The 27,475-nt window shown below is 42.3% G+C and overlaps 1 protein-coding gene across 1 annotated transcript in view; it reads left to right on the plus strand.

The window, feature by feature from the left end:
• Positions 1-24,270, plus strand: part of PARD6G (par-6 family cell polarity regulator gamma) — a 97,992-nt gene extending 73,722 nt beyond the window's left edge. Inside the window, exon 3 of the mRNA XM_019544496.1 lies at positions 21,443-24,270. Coding sequence (XP_019400041.1) covers positions 21,443-22,302 — 860 coding nt within the window. The 3' untranslated portion in view covers positions 22,303-24,270. The remainder of the gene's footprint in view (positions 1-21,442) is intronic.
• The last annotated feature ends 3,205 nt before the right edge of the window (positions 24,271-27,475 follow it).

Here is a 27,475-nt window from a genome sequence, read left to right on the forward strand (position 1 = left end):
CCCCTCCTGGATGTGTGCCAGCATAATTTTCTCAAACAGGCTGGTAGTTGAAGCAATTCAGACAGCTGCAGCAATTACAAACACCAGTTATGCATATTTTGTACATACCGTTGCATGCACTGAGCCCGCAAAATCTGACATTTTTAAGCAAACTTGAGAAAACTCTTCAACTCTGACAGTGAGGATTAAGTGGAAACACAGCTTCCATAATAAACCATCCTTCTACACAGAAGAGCAGGCTTCTTTTTTTTTTTTTTTTTGACTACCTAAAGAATAAGAGCATTCATTAAATGACCTGTATAGTGGATGGGACAAACTAGTATTGCAAATTAGTGTGTGAAGAAGGTCTGAGATTATTTTATGCACTTTTTCTTAAATTAGTACGTCAAAAAACTTAAGCCTCATCTGCCCAGGATGATTAAGGGCCACTGGAGACCTGATGAGATTCAGATATTGTACTGCTAAGAAAACAAAAAAATGAGTGAGGTGGGAAGTTGTTTTTTGTTGTTGTTGTTTTTTAAGTCAGACTGTTTAATGTCTGCTTGCCTTTGGCTAGCCTTGGAATATTTTCTTCCCAGGTGTTGTCTTGAGGGCTGAGTGCATACTGGAGACCCCAATACATTCTCTAGCACAAGAGAAGGCCAGGCTGTTGCAGGGAAGGAACCAACTTGTGGGGAGGCCAACAGAAAGAAGGAACAATAAAAAATATAAAGTAAATTGCAGGTCTTTTTTGGGTTTTTTACACTAAAGGGCAAAAAGGGCATGATTTTTTTTTTTTTTTTTGCAAGTCACCTTTTAGAAACCTCAGAGAAGTCTGAAACAGTTATAGATGCATCGTGTTTTCTGGAGTGTCCCAGTTTTTTGTTCCCACTGAAAAATCTTTCTTAATGAAAGGATCCCAAGACTTTTCATAAAATAGAAAGAATAGTAAAATCCTCTTAGAATAACAGATTCCTATATAGATGAGCAGAATAAAACTAAACTGAGGTGAGGACCATATCTAATAAATGAGCCTTCTCTTAAGTGACTGCTTTACAGTGTCTCTGATGCAAATTTGTTTGACCTTTGCGCTAGCCCCACTGTGCAACTGATGTGGTTGTGTGCTGGTCCGTCCTGATGCTTGTTTCATTGTACATCTTACAGCAATACTAGAGTTATTACCTTGAGGGTAAACTGGTAACATTTTAAGCTCAAGCGAAGTTTTGTCTAGCAAAAAAGCCTGCCTTGGATAACACTTTTCATCATAGGATCTCAAAGCACTTTATAAAGGTACAGAAGAAGGTTGACAAGGTTCTCTGGGTAAATGCGATAATTTTTATTAGACCAACTACATGGTTGGATAAAATTCTTCTTTGCAAGCTTTCAGGTACAAACACCCTTCTTCATGGAGAAACGCTTCTGCCTGAAGAAGGGTGTTTGTACCCAAAAGCTTGCAAAGAAGAGTTTTTCCAACTAGTTAGTTGGTCTAATAAAATTTACTCAAAGAACCTTGTCTGCCTACGTCCTTAGACCAACACAGCTACAACCAACACCCCTGAAACATAAGAAGGTTTGCACTTGGATGACTAGTACAGCAGATGAGTTTCTTGCTCAGCATATTAAGTTAATCACTGTTGAGAACAGAACCCAGATCTCATTACTTGTAGTTCCGAGCTTCAATTATTGAGCAATTCTGCTTCCCTCCTTTACAGTAGAGAACTTTTATTTTATCAGCCATAAAACTATCCTGATAAAGTATTCATTATTCCATTGACTAATATGTCTCCAGTAACCCAGTCTGATTTATATTATGTTCTGTAGACAAGACAGAACATCAGCAGGTGTCTCTCTCAACCTTTTCCTTTTTTCCTTAAGCCTTAATAGGACAACTGAATTAAATACGGTTGAAGAACTTTGGCCAACATACTGCTTTTAAAGCTGGAGTCCTTCCTGAGCTGAAAGATAGTGATTTGTGCAAGGTTCTGCCATCCCCATCTTTCTTGGGCTGCTCTTTACATATTTCCAGTGCTAAGTCTCATCAGTTTGATCTCTGAGAAGTGTGTTACAAAGAGTTCCTTTACATCATCCCAAATGCTTCCATCTTCTCTTCTGGATAACTTTTCTGGTTAGGGCTGTTGAATGTTCTGTCAAATCTGAGTACTTCTTGTTTATAAATTCCTTCCACTTAGTACCTAGCATTTTGTTAAGGCTTTAGATGTCTGTCTACTACACCCTTTTTGGACTTCCAGCTTTTACATGCATTTAAGGCAGAAATAGCATTCGAGTTGAAGACTGCTTTGGTCCAAAGATTCAGTGACCCAAATCTTATGCAAGCTTGTCAATGAAACTACCGCCTCATCTATTGGTGATTTTGTTTCTGTCTGGGCCCCCACGTCCTCTGCCTTCTCTCCTTTTGCACAGTACTACTAAGGTCTGTAAAGTGACTCACTTCCAGTAATGCTTCCAGAATAGGAGTACTTAAAGGGAAGCATGGAGGTAAAATATTGTTGTCATCCAAGGGCTGCAATAGGGACACCACACCTCTCTGGTAGAGACCAAAGGTGGCATACCCATATCTAATAACTGGGGTGTTGTTTGTGTTTATTTTTAATTAGAAGGCTTTGGTAGACCAGGGTTCATTCAGGGAATTTGCTTATACTGCTCAGTAACTTTTAGGGAGGATTTTTAGATGACCAGCTGCCACAGACAGCTCCCATTGTGAAGAAACTAGCGCTGAGTCTGCACAACGTGGTGAGTCTTCTACCCAGCATCCTCCCACAAGGTCAGGCTAACAATGTGATCTTCATTCTACGCATAGCACTGGCGAGAGAGTGCTGGGAGCTATTGACTAACATTTATTATAAGGCCCGGACTCTCCTCCTCACTTCCTGTGGGCAGTGTAATACATGGGCAAGTTTTAATTAATGCAACAGCCCAAAGTGAACTAAAGGGTGGAGCTCAGCTGTAAGTTTCCCAGTCATTTAGGCAGGCAGTAAAGTGAAGTTTGACATGTTTACATTACGTTGGCCTTTGACTGATCTGATTGAAAAAGCATAAAAGCAAACAGGACTCTGGCTTTTTGAGGACTAAATAGTGTGCTCCTCTTCACGCATACATCGACCTTCCCCCTGGCCCTTCTCTTCCTGATCAGGGAGGAATAAAAGATACAACCAAGGTACCCATATTTTCAGATTCAGTATTGTCTAATCCTGCCCTGTGAAGCAGTGCTATGCAGGTGTTCAACATATTTCAGGTTCCCTTTGAATCAAGGATTTCCAGATTGTCTTTCCTGTCCAGACAAGCAGGTGATTCAGAGTTGGCACTGTTTATTTTTCATTTTCTTTCTTTAAAATTCACTCTCCAAGTTTGACATGCAAGTTCAGTGTTTAAAACAAGGGGGCGGGGGAGGGTAGAGAGTTGTTTCCTTTTATCTAAACCAGTGATTCTCAACCATGCAATATTAAAGCTGTTAGGTGCTCCAGTACCCACAAGATTAACACAGAGATTTCAAATAGGAATCCACAGTGTCAAAAACTGTTTGACCTCTTGTGGTCTTTCTGAGTTCTTTGCAATAGAAGACTTGCTTGATTATTTTCCTGCAATCAAGAAATGAGTGAAAGCTCAGAGTTGGCATTTTCTGAAGGGTGGCTTGAATCTAATAAGGTTGAGAACCACTGAACTAAACCAAGCTTTTGAATTTAATTAACCCATTTATAACAAACTGATCCTTGTGGAGCAGAGAGATGCTTATCTGGTAGAGCTTTAGCATGAAGATGTTGTGTCCAGTTTTGTCCCGCCACTGCAGAAGGGATCTGGACAGACTGGAGAGAGTCCAGCAGAGGACAACGAAAATGGTTAGGAGGCTGGGAAACATGACTTCTTGAGGAGAGGCATAGGGAACTGGGTTTATTTACTCTAGAGAAGAGAAGATTGAAAGGGGATTTGATAGCAGCCTTCAACTACCTTGAAGGGTAGTTCCAAAGAGGATGGAGCTAGACTGTTCTCAGTGGTGGTAGACGACAGAACAAGAAGCAATGGTCCCAAGTTGCAGTAAGGAAAGTTTAGGTTAGATTTTAGGAAAAACTTTCTCACTAGTAAGGTAGTAAAGCCCTGGAACAGGTTACTCAAAGAGGTGGTGGAATCTCCATCCTTGGAGGTTTTTAAGACCAGGTAGACAAAGCCTTGGCTAGGATGATCTGGTTGGGGATGGTCCTGCTTTGAGCAGGGGGGACAAAATGACCTCCTGAGAGGTCCTTTCCAACCCAAATATTCTATGACTCTATGCTATGAAGCACCCAGACAGAATTAAAAGGCTAGAGATGTGCAGCTATTTAAAGAGATAGGTAAAAATACAGGAGGACCTAATTCATAAACAAATGGAGGCCTAAGAAATTGTCCTCCCAACCTGTGTTTCTTTTTTCCTATTGTGTCTACCTGGATTACCATGTTGCTGTCAAGCCTGGTGCAAGTGTCATTAATTTGAGACAGGTTATACAGGTTTTAATGTATTCTTTCATCAGTTACTTAAGATGGGAGGAAGTGTTCGGAATATCCTAAACTCTACAGAAATTGCTTTAGTTTCCAAAAGTGTTGTATGACACTCAAAGGGTCTATTTCAATAGTTTAATTTATATTAACTAGTATAATTGTCAAGTCTAGCATAGATGCTTCACAGTGCTTTCCTCCAGGGTTTGTCTGTTCCTAGTAATGTTCAACCCCATGCTGCTGCCACAAAACTTTGTCTTTTGGTATATTTGAATTATTCTGTTGGGTTGGTTTGTTTGTTTAAAAATACGCATATTAAAACCACATGAAATGTCAAGTGCACATATACTCTTAGAATGCCGTAAGTGTGGAAATGTGTCGCTGGGTATAACTGCCTATATTTGTGTCGCTTTTGTTCTACAGAGGCTTCTTTTATTTTCTTTCTTCTAATGTCCCTTAACCTCATTTTTCTGAAGATCAAGTGCATTCTTGTATCAATTGTCATTGGCTCCTATTGTGGGAATTTAGCATAGAATTAGTAATGCTGCCTGATCTAAAAAAGTTCTTGGCAATTTGTGATAGTGTCTTAACAATATTTACAAAGGAAGGTAGGGGCAGATGTGGAGAAGATACTGGGTTTGTCTAAAGGGAACAAACATCTTTGAGGTAGGACGAATAGACTCATACCTTTGCAGAACAACTCCAAAGGTGGTTTGAGGGTGGTGGAGTGCCACAGTTGAAGAGGAAAAGGAGAACTGGGGGAACACGTGATGATGATGATGATACCGCTAAGAACTAGACATCCTTAGGTAGGGATGTATCTTGTTGTATTGGAATTTTTAAATTAATTTTAATTACTTGGTGCTTGCCTCATTTTAGGCAACTCCATTGTGAACAGTTAGGAAACAAAACAAACTATAATGGGCATAACTGAAGTCACTAACATTCTGTATGTCATTGTAAAGTCTCTCAATCTTTCCCACTTGATTTAAATCCATTAAACCTTACATAACCTCTTATGTATTCTCCAAGTTTTTGGCTAACTCAGTTGTTTTTCACACAGCCCTATTCCCTGAGGCACATTATGTTTATTTCTTACCACTCTGAGATCTACAAAGGACAAGTACTAAATATGATTTTACCATCTTGGGTATAAGGCCTTTCTTTAAGGTGAATTTTTCCAAAATTTACAGTAGTAGTAAACCATTTGCTGACCACCAGAGTTGTGTTTTGTGGTTTGGCTGGATGCAGCCCTTTGCTGGTATAGCTGCACCTATAGAAAGAAAATGTAGTTAAGTTTCTCCATATACTTGAGTAAAGCCATCATATTGTGTGACGGGGGCGGGAGCTGCTGTCTTTGTGTCAGCTTAGCATAATGAATTCCTGCCCTTGCTTTGACATCATAGGTACCACCATAATAGTAATATTAATGACCTAAACCAAAGCAAGCATCAGACTTGCCCTTTAATCTGTTGAATCTGTTGATGATTTGCATCATTTTATCTTTGCGAAATTCTTGAATGTTACTGTGAAAAACAGCTCTTAATTCAGGAAATGTATTCTTTTAGGATCTGTATTTTGCACAGTGCCAGGCCTTTGAAGCAGGTCACAGGATTGACTCTGACTCTAAGCATTGACTCTTATTAGTAATAGGAGACAGGATTAGATTCCTGCCTGAGTGCAGTATCTTTAGTGCACATGAGGGAGGGCATTGTAAAACTGGGAACAGGCTGATGTAAAGAGTTTTGCGCTACCAAATTGACTTTGTTGCCTTTATATGCCACTGAACATTGTCAGCAGCCTGCACAAAGGCTTGGTGAACCCACCTGTCTGTTCATCTAAGAAAATGAGAGAAATTTTATAGATTAGGTTCTGAATGATGTAGCCAACAAGACCCTTTGAGAATCCTGGGTCTTGTAAAATTTTCCATAATCTTGTTTTCTCAGTCACAAAGCATCCTGGGGTGCTTTCACATCATAGGCAGTTGCTGCCTTTCTGAAGGAAGAAAAAGCCTGTTTGTTCTTCTGGTGTCCCCCCTCCTTCACTCAAGTTGCCTGGAGGAACATGACCCGTGCTAATTTTATTTTAATGTAATTAAATACCCACCTTCTAGCTGTAGCTTGCAAGGCCTTTCAGTGTTGCATTTTAAAAACTAAGATTCCTAATGGATCAAAACCTGTCACATGGCCTCACAGCTGGTGAAAATCCTGCACCTATAAATAAAGCCAACTCTCTTTTTGGCTCTAAATCCTGACCACTCTTCCTTTCAAGTCCCCATGTTGAACAGAGATCAATCACTATGTGTCTCTAACTTCCATCCTATCTCTACTGCCAGCCGTCATAATGTATCCGTATCAAGAGGTTTTGTTGCTTTTCGGGGAGACGGGATTGGCAAAGGGAGAGGAGTCATAACTTGCAATTTGTCTTAACTGTGGGAGTACCTGAATGACTATTACTGATGAGTTTTGTCCATCACTTGGACTCTGAACACCTTCTCTGGCTACCTAATAAAGCACTGCATCTGTTTCAGCCTTGAGCAAGAAGCATTCTCTTGTAGTTGGACCGGGTCACCCTACGTTGACCTTCCTGTTTTATATTTTTCTGTGGTATCAGAGTCTAAGCCAGGTCTTTAGCCTTTTCATAGTCACAGCCTACTTCTAACCTTCCCCTGTTTGGTGTTGGACTGCATCTGCTTAAAAGAAGAAACTCATATATATTGTGTGTGTGTCTAGGTGTTTATAATATAGCTCCAAATTACTATTTTAAAAAGAAGAGTTTTAAAATTGTCTTTCCTTCTTTTGGTACGAAAGTGTCCGAGACTTTTAGGCAGACAAGGTTCTTTGGGTAAATCCGATATCTTTTATTAGACCAACTCAAATAGTTGGAAAAGTTCTTGGCAAGCTTTCAGGCACAAACACCCTTCATCAGGTTGAGGAAGCACCTGCAGATGGTCTGTGCTCTTCCTGGATAGAGTGGTAAAGCATCCAGAGGCCAGTATGGATTCACCCAAAGAACCTTGTCTGGAAGAACCTTGTCCTTAGTCCAACATGGCTACAACCTACACCCCAGAGACTTTTAGTCCTATATTGCTGTCTAACTTCTGTGCTCAGCTATATTTTCATTACATTTGTCCCGTGGGTGGTTATTCTAAAGCTAAAAACCAGCATGTAACTACACGGATTGGCCAGGCTCAGTTAATGCCTGGTAGAAATTAATGATCCAATAGCACCTCTTTCTTTCAGGGTTTCAAGTGTCCCTTCAGGTGTGTGAGGCTTGGCTATGGCATAATTAAAGACTGAAAAGCACTCAGATTAACTTGGAAGCCTAGTAGGTGGAGCTTTGTAAAATACTATTATCTGCAAAAGGATTTTAGTTGTTCTGACAACATTTGCATGTCTTGCCCAGTGGATCCTTCTGCTGGAATCTTAGGTTGCTCCTCGAGAATTTGAAGGGATTAGGTAGCCTCGAAGGGTCAGCAATGAACATTTTCTGCAAGTAAAGAAATCATTTTTTAATAATTGAAAAAGGATGTTGCTATTCGAATGTTTTGCAAATAGTTGCAGCTTTTCCTTGTTCTCAGTTGCAAGAACTCAGGGAGTGTGTATCATGCAAAGGTCAATACTCTGCTTTTAAAAGGGAAAAAAATGTTGTGGACCCTTTGCTGCTTGCTGATGCAGCTATGTAGGAAGAATTTTTAGTTTCTTTCTGATGGCTCCTCTTTGGATATAGCATCCTAGGAGATACAAACCTTGCCACTGTCCAGATGCAGCAACTACAGCAAAGTATAGTAGTGCTGCTCTGTAATGTATTCCTTAAGTCTCAGCTTTATATATTTAAGGGTGGTGAAAGGATGATCACTGGCAACTTGTGTGTGGAGATGATTTTCTAAATTGATATATTTTCTATACAGTACATGGGGTTTTTTTTCAGAGCAAGCATGGATAGTATATTGCCCAGCTTCCTGCTACATCAGCGGCTTTACATGCAGTGAGTCAGTATATGGTCCCTTTGGGGGGGAGGCTGTGTAAGATCCATATGTCTGGAGCTGCCTTATACTGTTTACAGGCCATGACTTCTGCACTGCTGCTTCAACACAGGAGCGTGTTGCACTCTGTAAAAAGCTGTAGTAGCAAATGTACTCTTCTTACAGTGGGAAGGCTCCTCACTACTGCAGTTAAGAACCAGCGGAGTTCATAAGAAGGATCAGATTGGTTTCTTCTGGACTAAATATAATGGTGGTTTTTTATTTATTGTTCCCTAAGTAACTCTTAACTACATCAGTGGATTCCTGAGGGTCACTAGATTTCACCAGTATAGTCGATTGGGACCATCTGGCTTCCTTTGTTGTGTGAGCCCGTTGCACCCAGAAAAGCAGGAGTTTCTGCCTGTGAGGAGATAAAGCAGGCTCCCCTCCCACTGGCGATAGAGAGGCAACAGCCAGGCTTGGATCCTGTGCCTCTACTTCCAGTAAAATTTACAGACAGCACTTGGAACAGCTCAGCTCCTCCTTCGGCTTAAATAAGCGGCACATTGGGCAACTATGGAGCTGCCTTACACGCCTTGTACTTCACAAAAGCTGTGCTCTGAGATGCCCTCCCCTGCCCCGGAGTCCTTTGCTTCTCAGCATTTTTTCTTCTGTCTGCTGGCTTTCCCACGCTCTGCACGCCTCATCTCCAAGGCGCTGGGTTGTACCAACCCTCCTCCTAACTTGGGATGATGACTGGGCATGACTCCCTCTTGGAACTCATCTGTGCCACTCCTTATCCTGCCGGAGGGCTTGTTCCTGAGTAGTGCCGGGCACTCCCACCAGTGTCTGTCTGTAGGGCTGTCCCCTGGAGAGAGAAAGAGGAGAGACTGGAACGTAATCTGTCTCTTATAAGTCAGTGCAATGAGTTTGTGTTCATTGTGCCAATGGATGATAAAAGGAGACAAAACCTTTCTATTGAACCATTGGTTATCCTCTAGCATACAGGTGGAGATGATAGCCTGCCAGTTTGAAACGGCCCACAGTATCCGGTACAGCAACTGCACTGAGCTGGTTGCGGAAAAGATACAGCTGTGCAGACCCATTAGGCTGGCAGTGCTGACCTGTGGCCAGTGTTTATCTTGTGACTAATTAAATTTCAGCCGGCAGTGTTTGGAGGGCTTCCAAAGGTCATGACTTGAAAGAAAAGTTCTGCAACCAATTTCTCATGCCACTCGAGTTTTGAAAGCTTTTGGTTCTGTGATTCGGGGCAGCCTGAGTGTGCATCTGGGCTGTAATCTACCCACCCAAGGACAGGAACAAGAAAAGTGCTTTGTAAGCAATATAAATGTTTTCCTTTTTTTCCTTCAGGATGTGGTATTATCACAGCACAATAGTTGGAAGCTCCCAAAACACTACAGCAAACTGCACTGGCTCTTTAAAGAGGGGGGAAATAAATCCTAGTATATGACATCAAAGACTTAACTGTTATAACTACTTGAAAATATATCTTGTTCTGCGAAGAGGTGACAGCTGGCTTCTTTAAGCAAGCCAGGATCAAGCCTGAAAGAGAAAATTGCAATTTATCTGAAATATTAATTGCTTCATTGAGTGCAGATGTCCAAACTGTCACTGGGGGAAAAATTTATAAAACTACTGAAGAAACAGGAAGCTGCCACCTTGCCTGTCTGAACTAGCTTAGATGAATGAAGTGTTTCTCGGCAGTGGAATGCATGCGAGGCCAGCGGCTTGCTGTCCTAGAGTAAATATTGTTCACCAGAACCTTTGTTTAATATCGGCCTAATGTCTGCCTGTGAGATGGCACGGCTCTGTGATGGCTCTGAGCCAGAAACCTCGCAGTCTTCAGTGCGGGTAGCCTCACAACAGCCCCTGGGAGGTAGTAGTATCCCGTTTTACAGCTTGGAGCTGAGAACAATGACGTTGACTTGACCACGGTGGCAGAAGATGTCTCCCAAATGCAAAGCTAGCACTCATCCTTTTGTTCTAAATATGAAGGCCACTTTCTACACAAACTCTGATGAGTAAAGAGCAAATCTTTAGTGAAAGTCTGCAGTGCATCTTCTTGCTGTATCTATGGGTTGGCATTCTGTCAAAAAGAGGGAGTTTGGCTTCACGAAGCCAGAGCCTGCTTCAGGTCACTGTGATGTGAATGGCACATAGGGCTTTGTTGGAGTGTCTGTGGGACTGGCTCCTAGGGAGATGGGCTAGTGTGGCAGCACCCAACAAAATGAGCTGGGATCATTTGCAGCAGGCTGTCCCAACTTCTGAGTGGCCCTAAGAGTAGGGTGGCCATCATAGAGGACATCCCCATTTTCTGCTACTCTGTCCTCTCTTGACACGAAAACATACGACTTTATGTCCTGTTTTTTCTTGAAGAGAAAAACAGAGGACATAAAGGCGTCCAGTTTTGTATCAATAGAGGACAGAGAAGCAGAAAACCAAATGTCCTATATGATGGCCACCCTACCTAAGAGTGCCCTCTGATGGCCACCCTAACTACCTCTCAAGAAAAAATAGAAGACATAAAGGCATCTGGTTTCGTATCAAGAGGACAAAGGACAGAGTAGCAGGAAACCAGAACGCCCTCTATGATGGCCCCCCTACCTAAGAGTGGTGGCAGGAAATAGACCAACAGCCTGGGGAGGAAGCGATGGCGACAGCAGCAGCAGGAGCGGGCTATGGAGGAAGGTGGTAACAGCCTTGGAGAGTGGTGCCCAGAACCACGCAGTCGTGAAGGTGAAAGAGCCTGTGGACCACAAATTAACTTGTTTATGCCCACTTGGTAACCTTAATCATTCTAGAAAAGGCTAGCTTTGAAAGAAGGAAAACACTTCATTTTTTGTATTCCCGTGGCTGCCCGTCTGTAGAATAGTATTTCAGTCCAGTAACTGAGTCAGTTTAAATTTCGGCAGAGAATGATGCTTTTCCTTCAGACAAGGCACTTGTTTCTCTCTCCTTGCCTACCCTGTTCACCAGTACCCCTGCTCCCTTTGAGAGCTTTCATTTGCTGCTTTAAAATTCTTCTGATATTATTAAATTGGAACGGCTTCTGCTGGATCAGCGTTCTCAAAGATATAAAGGATCCCTGTCTTTGAGTAGAAATGAAGAACGGTACCTTCTCCCAGGATGCCAGAATGGTTCCAGGTACCACAGCTACTGTGATAGCACAAAGAGTGGCCTTCCAGTGCCTACATCCTACTTCAGTCTATGCAGGCCCAATCACCCTTCTTATTGTTTGCTAGACTTAAGGCTTTTGTAGAAAGTAGTTGCTACCTTTTCTGACAATGAGAGGAATCTTGGCTCTGACAAAAATTGAATCATGACTTGTAAATGTAATGAAAAATATGTCTTCCTGGAAAAGGCCCTGAAAAGTTGAAGGCTTTTAATAAATAGGGCTCTGTTAACCTGGAGTAGGTTGTAGAAAACCACTGGAATCGAGATTCACTTCCTTTTTCCTTTGGTTGGCACCACAGTAATAGTGTCCTTCCATCCGCCTTTTATTCAAGTTACTTTGTGTATAAATGCAGCACTTACATTGGTCTAGATGGGAAGAAAATAGTATGCCTGTTAACTGGCTAATTACTTGGGTGAAGAAATGGTACTATATGTGTGTTCCAAATGAAAGGTGAGTGGGAGATAATAGATTAATTAAAGGGTGGCATAGATTAGTTACAGTTTCCGTATGGATTTATTTACCCACCTAAAAGAGATTGTGCATAATTATAGGCCAGATTATTTGTAAATGCACCTCTATTTGAAAATGGTTCACTGTCAGCCTCCTCTCCCTGTAGTACCATCAGCCATGTGTAACGTATTTGTTTCCTAGGCTGTTAGGGGTTGTCGGCATTCACAGTGATATGGAATTTCATGCATCAGGCTTTGGCCAGTTGGAAAACTGCCTGCAGCTGTCCTGTTCTCTCCACCCCATTGATACCAGTCAGGTGTCAGCATAGGGCTGAGGAGCGTGGGAACTCTGTAGCTCTCACTAACATAGCAGTAGGATTTCTGTACAGCCATCAGCTTGTTGCATTGGCTATATTTTGCTGTGAACATAGTGACAAACCTGCCAAAGCTGTTGCCAGAGAGGTGGAGAGAAATATGGCTTCTTTCAAGCTTTTGTTTCCCTGACAGGAAAAGGAAGTTATTAACTAATGCCTTGGGAAAAAAATGACTTTCTCCACTTTTATTGTTGCAAGCATGTGTTGCTCTGATAAGAGGGATAAGAAGGTCCATCTCAGACCATGCTAAGGACATGAGGAGAGGAGGGCTATGACTGCCTGTACTTCATGTTTTGGAGCCCAGGAGGGATGCAGTATGGACCGATCCAGCCCCATGGGGAGGGGAGTGGGGGAGAGACCTACTGCTTTGAATCTGTAGCAAATACCAGCAAGCTCTTTCTCTTCTCCTCCCCATCTTCTGCCTGGATTGGAGAGAGAAGAAACCCATGCCATTTCAGGAAAGAATAACTCTTAGCTAATAAGAAAATATCTCTTGAACTGGAGAAAATGGACTACATAAAATAATTTTATCTAGCCTGTCACCCATGGCATCTTATTGGTAAAAAGCTTTGAGAGAAGAGATGATAGTGTGTGTGCTCCATGGGGCAGTTACTTCTCCAACTCTGAAATTCAGAACTGCCTTCCTCTTGCTTTGAGAGCCCAAATGGATGGGCAGGAGAAGTGTTATGTAGCTTTGGACTTTGCAAATAAAGGGGGTTTAGACAATGCAAGTCTGGAGCCCTGGCTACATTCATTAGCATCCCTTTTGCCTTTCCAAACCTTCCCAGTTCCATGTCTACAGGTTAACCCTGACCACATTGTCAACAGCAGCTTGTGGCTGGCAGTGCTCTGAGCTGAACCTGCAGGAGAAGTAGGAAGCTGGTCCTCTGCATGGTAGCAAGCATCTTAAGTTAAACAATGCCCTCTGATGGCAAGCAATGGAGCTGCAGGAGGCTCAGCCAGCATTCTCAAGCAATGGCTTATAGCAATTTTGGCATGAGGGGCAGGTGGCTAAGACTATGATATCAGGCAGGGATAGCAGTTGATACTGCAAAGAAAGAGAAAAACTGTGAAGCTCACATACTAATACCGATGCTTTGCTTCTATAGCTTGCTAGGCCAGGGAAGCAAAATCATGGACATGCATCTTCAAGGATTTGCAGTTGTAGCAATTGATAAAAGATGTTAGCAGTCTTGTTATTTATGCTGTATAATGTGATGTGTTGAAATTGGGAATAGGAGAGAAATGGCAAGGGTTTCACCTGCTGTCTTCAGGACCTTTCTGTTTTGTGAATTTGATGAAAATGTATTACTATTTTTCATCCTTTATTTGGAAACCCCAGTGTGTGGCAGAGACGCAACAATCGGGCTAATAACTCTTCATCTCTACAACATGGTTCCATTGTGTCCAGAATTTTTGAACGCATGGTATGTAGGTTTATCAAAGGACAGAAATCTAGGTTACTTTAAAAAGAACAGGAATGCCTACCAATTCGTCATTAAATCATATTTAGATCAGTTCGTCCAAGGTTTTCTGAGTAATTGTTGATCTATAACCTCACCAGTACTAAAAGGCTACTTGGACATATTTTGATACGCTCATTCTCCCACTTTCCTTAAATATACATCCATCATTGATAGAAGCAGAGGACCTCCCTTAGCTATAGTTCACTTAAGGTTTGTTTTCTTAGTCCTTTTTGCAGGCCTGTTGGCCAGTGCTCTCGGTATCTGCAAAGGACAGAATGGCTTCTGTTGTTAGCCTCTCTTGCACAAGTGCTTTTCTTTTCATTTCTCTAAAATGTTGCTGGTATGAGGACATTGGTAGTGATGCACAGAAAAGCAGAAGAGTTGCATCTACTGTGCCCCTAAGAATTGTTCTGGGATCTCTGTTTCTTTTAACGTTCAGTAATAAAGATATGTTGGATTGAGGGGTAACCCATCACTATTAATGAATCATTGGCCTCATTCCCAAGTTGCGTGAAGTGCAGCTCTCCCTTGTGGAAGTAATTTGGTCTTTGAAGTACTTTCCAGAGCTGTCAACTAAAGTTCCACAGTTCCCAGAGGAAATAATAAGCCAAGAGTGTGCACACACTGAAAAAGTAGTGTCTAAAATGAACTGGTCCTATAGGAGCCTGGCAGTCTGCTTCTCTGTGGAATTCAGCTTGTTTATATAATCTTATCTGGCTAAGCTTTGGTATTTCATCTGGCAGGCAGTTCCTATGAAAAGCAGCTGTCCAAGCAATGGGAGTGGTGCTCCTGGTGTTTTTTCAGAAGGTCTATAATTTCTTGTTTCATATCAATTAAAGAAATACAATACTTTTTTGGCTAAAACAAGATGCTTTAAGCAGTTTTCTTCCTCTTTTATAAATAGCTGCTTAAATATGCTCCACTGTGGTGCATTTATTTATTTTTTTGTGAATTGACTACATGATTCCAGTGGAGTATTCACAATAGCCACTATGAAGGGAAATATTTATATTTAGTCAGCACAAGTGCCTGAGACCGCCTATAACTTTGTTAGGAAGTAGCTGATGGTTGCCATGAGTAGTTGCCTGCTTGTTGTGTTCTGGGCTGGTGTGTTCTGTTCCAAAAGTGTATTTTTAGCTTAGTTTTTGACCATGTCTGGAGACTGTGCCAGAAAAGATTTCTGTAGTTGGGAGTGAGAACACGCTGTCTTACCAGGTTTTGGTATTGTTGGACAAAGGGGAGGGAATTCCACCAATCTAAACAAAATACTTGTAGGCATGAACCTAAAGAAAAGTACTATTCAAGGATGGTGTCATCTCTACAACTAATAAAGTGATTGGGAAGGGAGTTGTTTTGATGAGAACTCACCATAAAAACTGCATCTGTTTTATTAGTGAAGGCACAATCATAAATCTGATTTCTGACCTGGAAGGCTTATCAGCATTTTTTCTCAAAATGCACTATAAGTGAATGCATTCTGGGTCAATAATGGTTAGTGGCCGCAGAACTTGAAGTGGGTACTTTTAATGTGTAACATTGCTTTGGGATGTCTTGTAAGACAAAATTGGTAAGTTTGGGATTCTTCCCCCATGCCTATTATAAATATATGTACACCTGCTGAATTTTAAAAGGTTAATGGAAAGTTAATTGTCAACATAGGTCAAGCCCTGCTCAAGTCTACTGTAATCCAGTGATCAGCTATCATCCCTATGTTTTATGCATGCAAAAGTTCCATGTAGCATCCTTACAACACCCCTCTCCAATAAGGAGGATCAGCATACAATGCTTAGGTGTGAACAGACTAGTATGAATAACATCAGTCACACTTTACATTTAGTTTAATTCATGCTGGCCTCCTTCAGACTTTACATTTTTCTTATATAGTGTGAAATACAGGACCATTGAGGAGGTGTTCTTTGCATTACCATCCTGTGCAAATGTTTGTGCAGTCTTTGTCCCACAGAGGGATGAGTTCTGTTCTGCAACAGAGCAACTTGCTGTGATGTCGAATTTTACCCAGTTGCCTCACAGACTACTGCAAGCTCCCCAGAGTAACTGTTGATCTCTGTTAGGAAAAATGGAGTTACTGCCTGAAACTTTTTATGGTGAGGAAACTCACTACTATTTGCTACTGTATCATAAACACATACCAATATAATCTGTGTGGCTGACGCAGACGATTTGTAATTCAGTCTGGCAAATACCAACTGAACAGCTTATTGCTGAAAATCAGTAATAAGCCGCAGTTTGATAGAGTTGCAAACTTGGAGAGAACTTGTTTAGCTAATAATTTTTTTCTCCACTTCTAGCCTTACCACAGTTTTTCTTTGACATTCTGCATGTGACTTATGTTTTCCATGGTCCTGTTGTCATGGAAACTGCTGATATAAACCTTCAGCACAGCTATTTCCCTGCAGGATACAGCAGAGGCAGAAACTATAAAACGCATAATTATATTCCTGTAAAAAAGAAAAATTGCCCAAGTAACTGTGTTTGAGTTAGCAGGTTCTCCCAAACCACATGCCAGCAACAATTATACATCATCATGTAGCATATATCTTTATTTTAATTCTTTAATACTTTTCTTTGCTTCTCCTGTCTCCAAAGCCAGGTAGTTTCCTCGCTTATGGCTGTAAAAAGACCAACATTCATTAATGTTCAGTTTTAAACTGGACCTCCTTTCGCACCATTCTCATTTAACATGAGGACTAATACTGCAGGACTGGCCAGTGCCAGAAACTTATGATTGACTTTGTTAAAAACTGAAAATCCCAGTTCAGTGAGATATAGGATTTGTTTCTAGACTTGGTTCCTTATGAGAGAGAATTTTCTTCAAAAATACCAGTATAGCACAAAAGATGGCTATGATGTGCCCCTCACTCACGTCTAATGCATATTTGAAGGAAAAGTAGTACTAGCCGTATGGGAAGGGCAGAGGCAGATCTGGCGGGGTGGGAGGGTGGCAGGGCCATGCCCCTCTTTTTGGCAGTTCAAGGCATGTCAGCACAGCTCCCGTGGGGAGTGCTGCATGTGCCATGAGCTCTAAGCTCACCAGCTGGTTCGTGACCAGAGCCCCTGCTTTCACCCAGCTCCAGAGGGTGAGCAACGATACTGTTTGCCTTTCCTGCCCCACCCCCTGCTGAATTCAGCATCGGGGAAAAGAGGGGATGAGTGGCAGCCACACTCAGTCCCTGAGCTCCATAGTTTTATGAAAGCCAGGGTTGAGCTCTGCTGCCACTTGTTCCTACTGCTGAATTGGGCAAGAGGCAAGGGGAGGAGATGGGGAAGGGCAAATAGCAGTAGCAGGCAGCACTCACCGCTTGGGCTGCAGAAACAGACTTGGGGAAGACCCCATGCTGACTAGCTGGTGAGCTCAGAGCTCACAGCACATGGAGAAATCTGGCTGGAGCAGAGGGGGATGAGGCAGCCTGGCATGTGCCAATGAGCTCTCTTCACTTTGCATGTGCCAGACAGCTGAAGGGGGTATAGCCACACACAAACCCTGCCAGGATCCTGGATCCACCTATGGGTGAAGATAATTGTTTTGAAGCTGTTCAGATGCTGGCATGCTAGAAATGGAGTACTGAGCTGAGTGCAGGTGAGAGGGTCAGGAGAGCAAAAACAAAGATGTTTTGTCTCGTTTCCCCTCATACCCAGTGGTTGCAGAAATAAATAAGATTGCTGTTACAGGTTACCTTTAAAACAGTGATAGCATGAGGCTGGGGCCTAGAGCCAGAGCTGTGATCCGCTCCTTGCACGCCCCTGCCCATGGAACCGGTGCCTGTCACAGGGCTGTGTGGTGAGCGGATCGCAGCTCTGTCTTGTCCCGCAGCCCCATGCTGTCACCATCCCATGAGCACTGCCCTGATCCTGCCCGCCTGTCCTGCTACTGGACTCCACTCCCTGCCCACTTGTGGCCCCATCCCATCCACTGACCCGAGTATGCCCTGCCCACGGGGGTCGCCCACCTACTCCATCTGGCACCCCCAGCAATGAGTACAGGGCAGACAGGTCAAGATACAAGATGCCTGGGCAGCAGAGCTGGGGTCCGGTGGCAGGGTTTGCTGGGAGGCCAAGTCTGGTCACCGGGCTGCCCCCACCACACAGTCCAGCCCCATAGACTACAGATCCTGGCATGCTGTCCCATGTGGCACTTCTGCACCCAGGGGCAGTGGGACCAGCTGCATATGCCATGGCCCAGGCTGTTCCCCAGGTCTGGGCCAGGTAGAGCTTAGGTACCTGCCACAGGCTGGATAAAATAATGCTGCAGGCCTGATTTGGCCCAGGGGCCATATTTTGCCCGCCCCGGGTTAAGGCTTAATGCAGTCTCAGATCTGCACAACTCTAACTTGCCACTAGAGGGCCTGGCAAGCATGACCGTGGGCAGGAGCCAGGACTCCTCTGGGGTGGGAGAGGAGGGGGGAGAGTGGCATGCGGCTCTGCATGCTGTGGCTTCCCTCACTCTGCTGCCAGCAGGAGCTGTGGGCAGAAGGGGAAAAGTCTGGTGAGGGAGCAGATACCTGAAGCGAACCAGCAGGAGGGTGAAATACTGGGAAGTAGAGAGAAAGCAGTGAATAAAAGAATAAAAATAAAAATTAAAGGACCAAAGTCTTGCACATGTTTTCACTAAACTGGGATTGGGCTGGCGAGGAGTTGTGTTAGTATTTGCCCTAGGGCAGAGCTGAGACTAAGCGAGCTCACTGCATGCCACACCAGGGCAGAGCTGAGACAAGGTCATTCTCTTCACAGAAGGAGGTAGTAATATTGCTGGTCCTGTTTGCATGGGGGTGCTAGAGAAAGCAGCAAAATTGGTGAGCTGCACCTGGGTGCTTAGAGTGGTCAGTGTGCTGAGGTCACACCTCCTGGGGCAAGGGTGTTGGCTCCCTTTCTTCCCTCCCATCCCGGCAGTAGAGTTCAGGAAGGTTGAAACCTTGCCCACAGAGCAAAGGAAATGGAAACCCTGGGAATGGTGCATCTTGGGAAGAATGACAACAGATCTTTTTATCTCCCCAGAGCAAACTAACAATACCCTGGGTAAAGCTGATCAAAGATAACCCTCACTTGAAGTGGCATAACTTTAAAGTTACCATTCTAAGTTACCCTTTAGAAGGTAACTTAGAATGGGTTAATACCCTTTAATGAGTGAATGCTCCCATTTTAGGTTACTCTGTGGTTTAACTGTTTTTAAATAATTTCAGACACCGTGACTACATAAGTTGAAGTGGTTCTGCTACTGTGTTTCTCTTCTTTACTTACGACATTTAACACTATCTTAGGGGCTATCTTGTATTATTATTACTAAAACCAACCCAGGTGCAACCTAGTCACCCACCTGTTGCTATGATAATGTAAAGAAAACTAAGGTCCCTGCTTCTTTCTAAATGAACAAGTGAGTAAAATATTGCAAGTGTCCCTTTATTAAGAATTTAAAAAGCACACGAAACTATATCATTTGTGATGCCTGGGTGCTTTAAGGGACTGAGTAGAGGGTTAAAAAGCATTTCATTTTTACCTAGTAAATGTTTACTTTTCAAGCTAGGGCTTGGTATTGAAATTCCATGCTGGTGACTCATTCTAGCTCAGATTTCCTCAATTTACAAGCAAAATAATTTGCCACCAGCCATCTCTATGACCTGAGTCAGCCTGGCTTCTTTTGGGCTTGTGAATCCTCCCCCTAACCCCCCGATGGAATTTAGTTAACAATGCTATTGGCAAGCGAACCAGAGTAGCAACTAATTCCTGTTGCCATAGATTTGTTGTATTCTCTCTGTCAGTAAAATAAAGCAGCTGTGACTCAGAATGCAGGGAGCTGGCTCATGGGCAGATTTGTTGAATAAAAAGGTGCTGTCTTTACCCAGTCATCATCCTGGCTGTGGCACATTTTTTTCCAGAAATGTTTTAGACTATTTGTGCTTGGATCACTTTAACATTTCCATACCTGGCCATGCACACCACATAAATGGGGATGGAGGAACTTGTCAGTCAGTGGGTTAGCTCTGGAACTAGTCCTGATGCCATAGCATAATGAATAGCAAAGCAACTGGACAGGGCTGGCCTGGAATATGGCTTGGCTTGGCTTTGAGGGACCTGGGGGAAAAAAAAAATGAGGCAGACATTAATTTAAACATAACAGATCTGTCTAAGAGGTACCTCTGGCACTGTGGGATGTCTTCCCCAAGATAAGCCCCTATGTAGGCCCCTTTGTAGGCATAGTCAATGCAAATGGACTGTGGGTTAAGAGAATTCTTCAAAACCCCCAAAAGACCATAGTTAGAAGAAAAAACTCTAGTTAGATGCATAGACAAGAGGTATTTGTCATTTATGTAAGCCATTCTGAGTCTTTCTGAATAGGGCAGTATACTAACTTTTCATGATGATGATAAATATTTGTTCTCTACCCAAAAACCTAAGTACCTCTCTTCCATAAGTTCCTTTAACAATTGGTCATTTATATCACCTAATTAAAGTAATCCTAATACCCTTCACTTTCTAGCTATTCATCACATACATCTCTATAATATGCAATCATTTTTTTCAAGCATAAGATAATCAAATCCATGTAGGGTTTCTGTAGACTCTGGTTCTAAATTTGCTTTGCTAAGACTTTGGGTTTGGATAAAGCCCAACAGACAACCATAGCACCACTCCAAGTTCACATTGATAGATGCAAGGTAGAGGGAAAGAACAAAAGTGATACTCATCTGAAATATTAGTGCTTCCCTATTTTAGCATTTCATCTTTAGAGGACTGTGTCTTCCAACACTAGAATAATTAACACTATTAGTACTTTCGTGAGCAATGGCAGTCCACTTCAACTGCTGATAACAGATCTCTGTGATGTTACACTATGCTAAAATATGCCACATTTTTGGTGCAGACTAGGGTGAGAGAACAATATGCCATACTTCTGCTGTGGACTAGGATGAAAATACTTGACACCCTAATTTTAGGACTGCTTGAGCATTTTGAATACACATCAACACAATGACTCCACATATGGAATACATAACTGAATCATCAAACGTTTTCATGCATCTCTGCTGGTCAAATTTTCTTAAAATATGTACCCAGGATACTGCTGCTGCTGCCACAAAATAAAAAAGAATGAACAGCACTTATTCCAGGTACTAGCATAAATGTTTAAGTCTATAGCTGGGACATAAAAGTTTGCGGTAGACTCTGCACACATACCTGTATTTGAGAGGCACATGCACAATTTGAGAGGTATCAACTGTTGAAAATACAGTGCAGTACTGAACATCAGAGTTGCAACTACACCTAGTCATAGGCTGTACAATAAATGATTGGTTTGGAAATCTAAAGTCAATCTTGCTATTGGAAACACTAATCGTCCAGTCGATGAAAAACGGGCATGACATCCAGCACCTACCCAAACCTTTAACTGCATGGGTATTTTTTTTTGTATACTGGGGTTTACTGTTCATTGAACCAGACTTGATAGGAGGCTAGACATGCTCCAGTTAGATAGTCTACAGAACTTACTATATCAATACTCCTTTCTTTTCCAGATGAAGCAGACTATGGTAACTTTGGGACCAATACACTATCCCGGAAAAAGAAAGCTCTTGTGGCCCTCCGTAATGACAACCTTCGGAGACGCCCCCATCTTAATATCAGCATGCCTCATGACTTTAGACCAGTGTCTTCGATTATTGATGTTGACATTCTTCCTGAAACGCACAGAAGAGTGAGATTGTATCGACATGGATGTGAGAAACCACTAGGCTTTTACATTCGCGATGGGACCAGCGTTCGAGTAACTCCTCATGGACTGGAAAAAGTCCCAGGTATTTTCATCTCTCGTATGGTTCCTGGCGGCTTGGCAGAGAGCACCGGGTTGCTGGCTGTTAATGATGAAGTCCTGGAAGTTAATGGAATTGAAGTAGCTGGGAAAACTCTTGACCAAGTTACAGACATGATGATCGCCAACAGCCATAATCTTATTATCACTGTCAAGCCAGCAAACCAAAGGAACAATATTATCCGAAGCAGTAGGATGTCTGGCAGCTCGGGCCAGTCTACGGATAGCACAGCTAGTCATCACAGCTTGCCTTCCTCCCATGTTCTGCAGAACTTCCACCCAGATGAAATGGAGAGTGACGAGGAGGCTGACATTGTCATTGAGGGTGGCCTGGAGCCACAGCACATTCCCAAATTGCACAGCCTGCCATCTAGTAGCCTCTCCCGCATCAATGGCAGCAGTCTCAGCCACAGACTTCAGAGGGACCTAGTACTCAACAACAGTTCCGGCCGGGAAAGCAATGGCAACATCCATAAAATACTAAGTTCCTTAAAAACTGATCCCCGACATAGTTTGGTTATCCCCAGAGGAGGCATTGAGGAGGATGGAACTGTGATTACGCTTTAGTGGCAGTTCTTGTACTATGTGTTCTTAGTCCTAAGTGCCAATTGGAACAAATCTTGACTCTTGCAACATGTGATGCACAGAACAAAAGAGAACCTATGTTCTCATAGACCTCATGGGTGCAACAGATGTTGCTTTCTTGGAAATATGGCTTCTGAGATTAGACATAAATCTGCTGTGTATTGCAAATTCTTGAGATGCAGCGTGAATATGGTTCAGCCTGCATCTAAGGTGAGAATGAAAATTCTTTTTAATTTCATAAATCTGAGCAATCCTGTATACTAGGAAATGGCAGAGCTGCACAATTGAGTTAGCATGTCTGCTACATAAGTGGGTGTCTTTCTAATTTGCTTGTATACAAATTAGATCTTGATAGTTGTAACAAACCTATTTGGGGTCTCTTTGAATTGGTCATAGAGAAAAACATTGATCTCCTTTCTTTTTAAAGGATTAATTAACCAGCAGCTGATACAGCTGCTTACATACAGATTTTTCTGTTAACTTGTTTGTGCAGAATATTGGCCACATTTTGTCTAATCCAAGTAAGCTCTGTATAAAGTAGTATTTTCCCAGTGTGGTGGCTGCCAGGTTTGGGAAATGCTGCAGTTACTCTTTCCAAATAAATTCTGACCAAATGAGATTTATATATATATATATATTTTTAAAGTCTTAAGTGAGAAGGGAAAAGAAGGATGTTGATGCTGTTATTCCTTTTAGATCAGCACCACCTGCTGGTCAGTGGCAGTACTGTCTGAGTTATAAACTTTATTTTTTATGTTTGATTTACCAATTGTGGAAAGGAAAATAGATTACCTAGAGGGTTTTTTAACTGACTTCTTTTTCTTTGCATTCTTTTTCTTTTTAAAATATTTATTAGACAAAATTCACCAGATGTCATGATTATGGTTTCCATCATCTCCATTGTTGGGTAAACAATTACTGTTCATTTAAGGGACATAAGCAGGAAGGCAGCAAAAATGCAAGACACGGGTTAAGACCATGACCTAAACTGCATAACTGACAAAGCATCTCACTATTTTGGTGGTGGGGAAACCATAATCCATAAAGTCTTTAGCTACAAAAGACTGGCTATGTTACACTTAAGCAGTATTGACTAACATTCTAGGCTAACTCTGAATAGGTTACTCAGACCCCTTCAGTTGTCATCAAGCATCAGAGAGGGGCCTGAAATGTTTGGTATAAAGCTTTTTAGGAATTTAAAATACAACTTATGTCGTAGGTTACTAAAAGATCTTTATTTGATACTGCTTACACTACCAACTTTAAGACAATAACTGGACCAGGTACACAAAAGAAAACCCATTTACTTCCAGTTCAGTTTTTTTCTTTGCCACAGAAAATACCATGAGGTGTTAAAATGGTCTAAAACTAAAATGTTTTGTAATAGCCAACAGTTTAAGAACAAAATATAAATGTTGTACAATGTATTTTTCTACTTTACCTTATGTGTCATTTTCTTTTGGGTTTTTTTTTAACTTTGTAGCGTGGATTAAAGCTTTTTCTTTTTTAATGTAGTGAAATGGGCTTTTTTTTTTACTTAATGTACTGCTTTGATTTAAACATTTGAGACACTGTGTTTTAAAAGATGATTTCAGTTTTGGAGTTGGAGGAAAGATGTATGTGGATCAATTTCCTGTTACTCATTTAAAATACATATGAGGAACAGTTAGATAAGCTTTGGGACACCGAACTAAATCCGTGCATTTATTTTTGGTCTTATTTATTAATATTTTTTCATTTGCTGTTCTAGGCACCATAAGCAAATTTGCTCAGGCTTAGCAAGAGTGAAATATCAGTCTTGTTACTCCATCTTACAACAACTTTATTTGTATCCTTCCAAAAGTAGTTATTTTTATCTGATGGATGTTGGTGCAGCAGCTAATTACTTACCGTGCCATTACCTGCTTCAGTCAATCAGACCGGTTATCAATAAAAGCAGTGTTATTTGAAGGTCTGTTGTGCTTTTATAAGTAAGTAGATTCCTGGCTGGCTGAATTTTTGCACCCATCTATCCTCCCCTTTTACATCTTTCAGTAGAAATAGCTGATTTTTGTATTATTATTACTCGCATCTAAACAGAATTCTATTTTAGCATCCTCATAGTCAGAAGGTTCCCCCTAACCTCCAACCTAAATTTGCTCTGCTGCAGTTTGCTCCTAGTCCTGTCCCCTATTGCCATATATCCCTCCTCAGTCTTCTCTTTTGAAGACTAAATCCTACTTCATTTAGTCCTTCCTTGTAAGACATATTTCCCAGGCCTCTACAACCATTTTTGTCACCCTGCGCCAGAATCTTTCCAATCTATCCATATATTTCTTTAAGTGCGGAGCCCAAAACTGGACACAGTAGCCCAGGTCAGACCTCACCAGTGCTGAACAGACTGAAAGAATCACTCCATTGATTTACATGAGACACTCCTATTAATACAACCCAGGTATACTTTTGGCCATCCAAGATGAATCATTTCTGAGTAGGAGAAAACACTGCTGTGACTGGAGAAAGCAGGCAGGTCAAGACTAACACCTTTTAGATTGAAAAATAGCAAGTTGCTTTCTGGCAGAAAAGGACTTTGTTCTCGCTCAGCAATAGCTGCCTCAGTCACTCTTATTTTTAAATACTAAATCCTCCTTCAAAGAAGCTCCCATTACATTGGACATATAAGAAGCCAGACTCGCTCATAGATTTCCTAGACATTAGGGACTAAAAGGGACCTTGTGAGATTGTAAGAGTCCAGGTCTTCTGCCATAGACAGGAAGTCTGCTGGGGTCAAATGATCCCAGCAAGATAAACATCCAAACATCCTTTGAATGAGTCCAGAGTAGGTGCTTGCACCTCCTCTGGGGGGAGTTTGTTCCAGACCCTGGACACACGAACTGTAAAGACTTTTTTCTTATGCCCAGTCTAAATCAGCCTTCCAGAAGTTTGTGACCATTAGACCTTGTTATCCCTTGGGGAGCCCTGGAGAACAACTGTTCTCCCAGGTCCTGACGCACCCCCCGCCCCATATACTTGTAGGCTGCCACCAAGTCCCCCATGAGCCTTCTCTTCTCCAAGCTGAAGAGTCCCATGTCCCTCAGCCTCTCCTCATAAGGCTTGCCCTATTGGCCTTTGATCATACAGGTGGCTCTCCTTTGGACTCTCAAGCTTATCCATGTCCCTCCTGAAGTCAGGGGCCCAAAACTGGATGCGGTACTCCAGCTGCGGCCTTACTAAGGCCGAGTAAAGTGGGGGAATGACATCCCTGGTTTTGCTCAAGATGCATCGGTGGATGCATGCTTATGTTTGATTTGCTTTGCCAGCCACAGCATCACATTGGTGGCTCATGTTCATCTTGTGGTCAGTCAAAACCCCCAAGTCTCGTGGTGCTAGCAAGCATAGCACTGCCGAGTCTATAAGTATGTTGCTGGTTCTTCCTCCCAAGGTGGAGCACCCTGCACTTCTCTACATTGAAGGCCATCAGGTTTTGGTATGCCCACCTTGCAAGTGTGTCCAGGTCGGCCTGTATCCCCAGATACATGCCAGATATATGACATCACCTTAGTCTCCATTATCCAGGTACTGTGTCACCTGGTCATAGAAGGAAATGAGGTTTGTCAGGCAAGACCTGCCAGTAACAAAGCCATGTTGGCTGGCATTGAAAAGACTGCCCTCTATTAGCCTGTTGCTGATGGGTCCCTTGATGATTTTCTCCAAGATCTTTCCAGGGATGGATGTCAGACTGATTGGCTTGGATCTTCTTTCCTTCCTTCCTTCCTTTCTTGAAGATTGGGACCACTCTGGCTTTTTTCCAGTCTTCCAGAACCTCACCCAAGCACCACAAATTTTCAAGTATCTTTGCCATAGGATGTGCTATGATGTCTGTCAGCTCCTTCAAGACTCTCAGGTACATTCCATCCAGGCCCACAGACTTCTGGATGTCTAGCTTCTCAAGGTGTTCTCTCACCTGATCTATGTCAATTGGGGGGGCCCATTTCCCACTCCCTGGGTGTTTTGCGTCCTGTCTGACAGCGTGACCCCCTTGGGCGAGTGGAAATGGAAATCGTAGCAACTTAGCTGAAAGCTACACACAGATGCAAAGTCCCAGCCTAGGTTACTTTGCTGTGGGATAGAATTAAGGATTTAAGAGTTGAATTCATCACTCCCACTTTGACTATGACTTCACAGTCAAGGAAGATGATCAGCTTGAAACTTTAAAAAAAAAAAATTAGTTTCAGGCACTACTGTCCAGAGTATTGCTACTGGTTTTTGTCATTTTTTAGTTATTCTCATATTTCAATGCAGCTTTCCTCACCCTTGGTCTTCTGGAAGAGCTGTAGTTAAATGAAAATTTATCTACATGCACAAGGGAAAGTCTGGAATGTAAAGTGCTGGCCTGAATCAGTAAAGAAGGAAAAAGGAGAAAGGGAACTTCTGTTTCTCAATTAAAGAAAACTTAGTTACTGTTAAAAACGGTAACAGTTCTAAAAAGCAGCAGCTCTTTTAAACTTCAACTCTGTGGCTGCTTTGGCTGGGAGATACCTAAGGAAAACTTGATGTTAATGCTTCCCCAGTCAGGCTGGTAAGCTGATTTGACATGACCTTCAGCAGCTGTGGCCCTGCTGATTTAGGTTCCAGTGCCACAGCAGAAGGCTCTGTGTGTGCATTTTTAAAGAATCTCATTCTCAATGCTTACAGTGGGGGGGGTGGTATGGGATTGTTTGGTTTTTATTCAGTAGTCACTTTACTGTTCTATACTGCTAATGGATGAGAATTTTGGAGGTGCTTACCTGAGCAATTCTCTAACGGGTGCTGGGGGATGGGATAAAACCTGCCTGCCTCTGATGCATTCTTGCATCCAGGCACCGGGTGCAAGCAGGCATTGGATGGATAAGATGCATGCATGTATGCACCCACCCAATAGCTGCATGCATGTATCTGCTATTAGATTCAGGCTAGGCTTGCCCAATGCAAATGTGCCTTCATGTTTGGTGTACCAGTTTCAGATTATGGTGCATAGACTTTACATCAGGATGGCAGATGCACATTACTATTACATTTTAAAGACCCACTTGACTACTGTATAAATCAGATTTAATATTTATTATTTATTTTAATGAATGCCCCCTCATTTCTCTCCTGGGGTGACTCCCAGCATCTCCTGGAGTTATATATAAAA

This window comes from Crocodylus porosus, unplaced genomic scaffold (assembly GCF_001723895.1).
Source record: "Crocodylus porosus isolate Cpor-Errol unplaced genomic scaffold, CroPor_comp1, whole genome shotgun sequence".
In the NCBI taxonomy this organism is placed as follows: Eukaryota; Metazoa; Chordata; order Crocodylia; family Crocodylidae; genus Crocodylus; species Crocodylus porosus.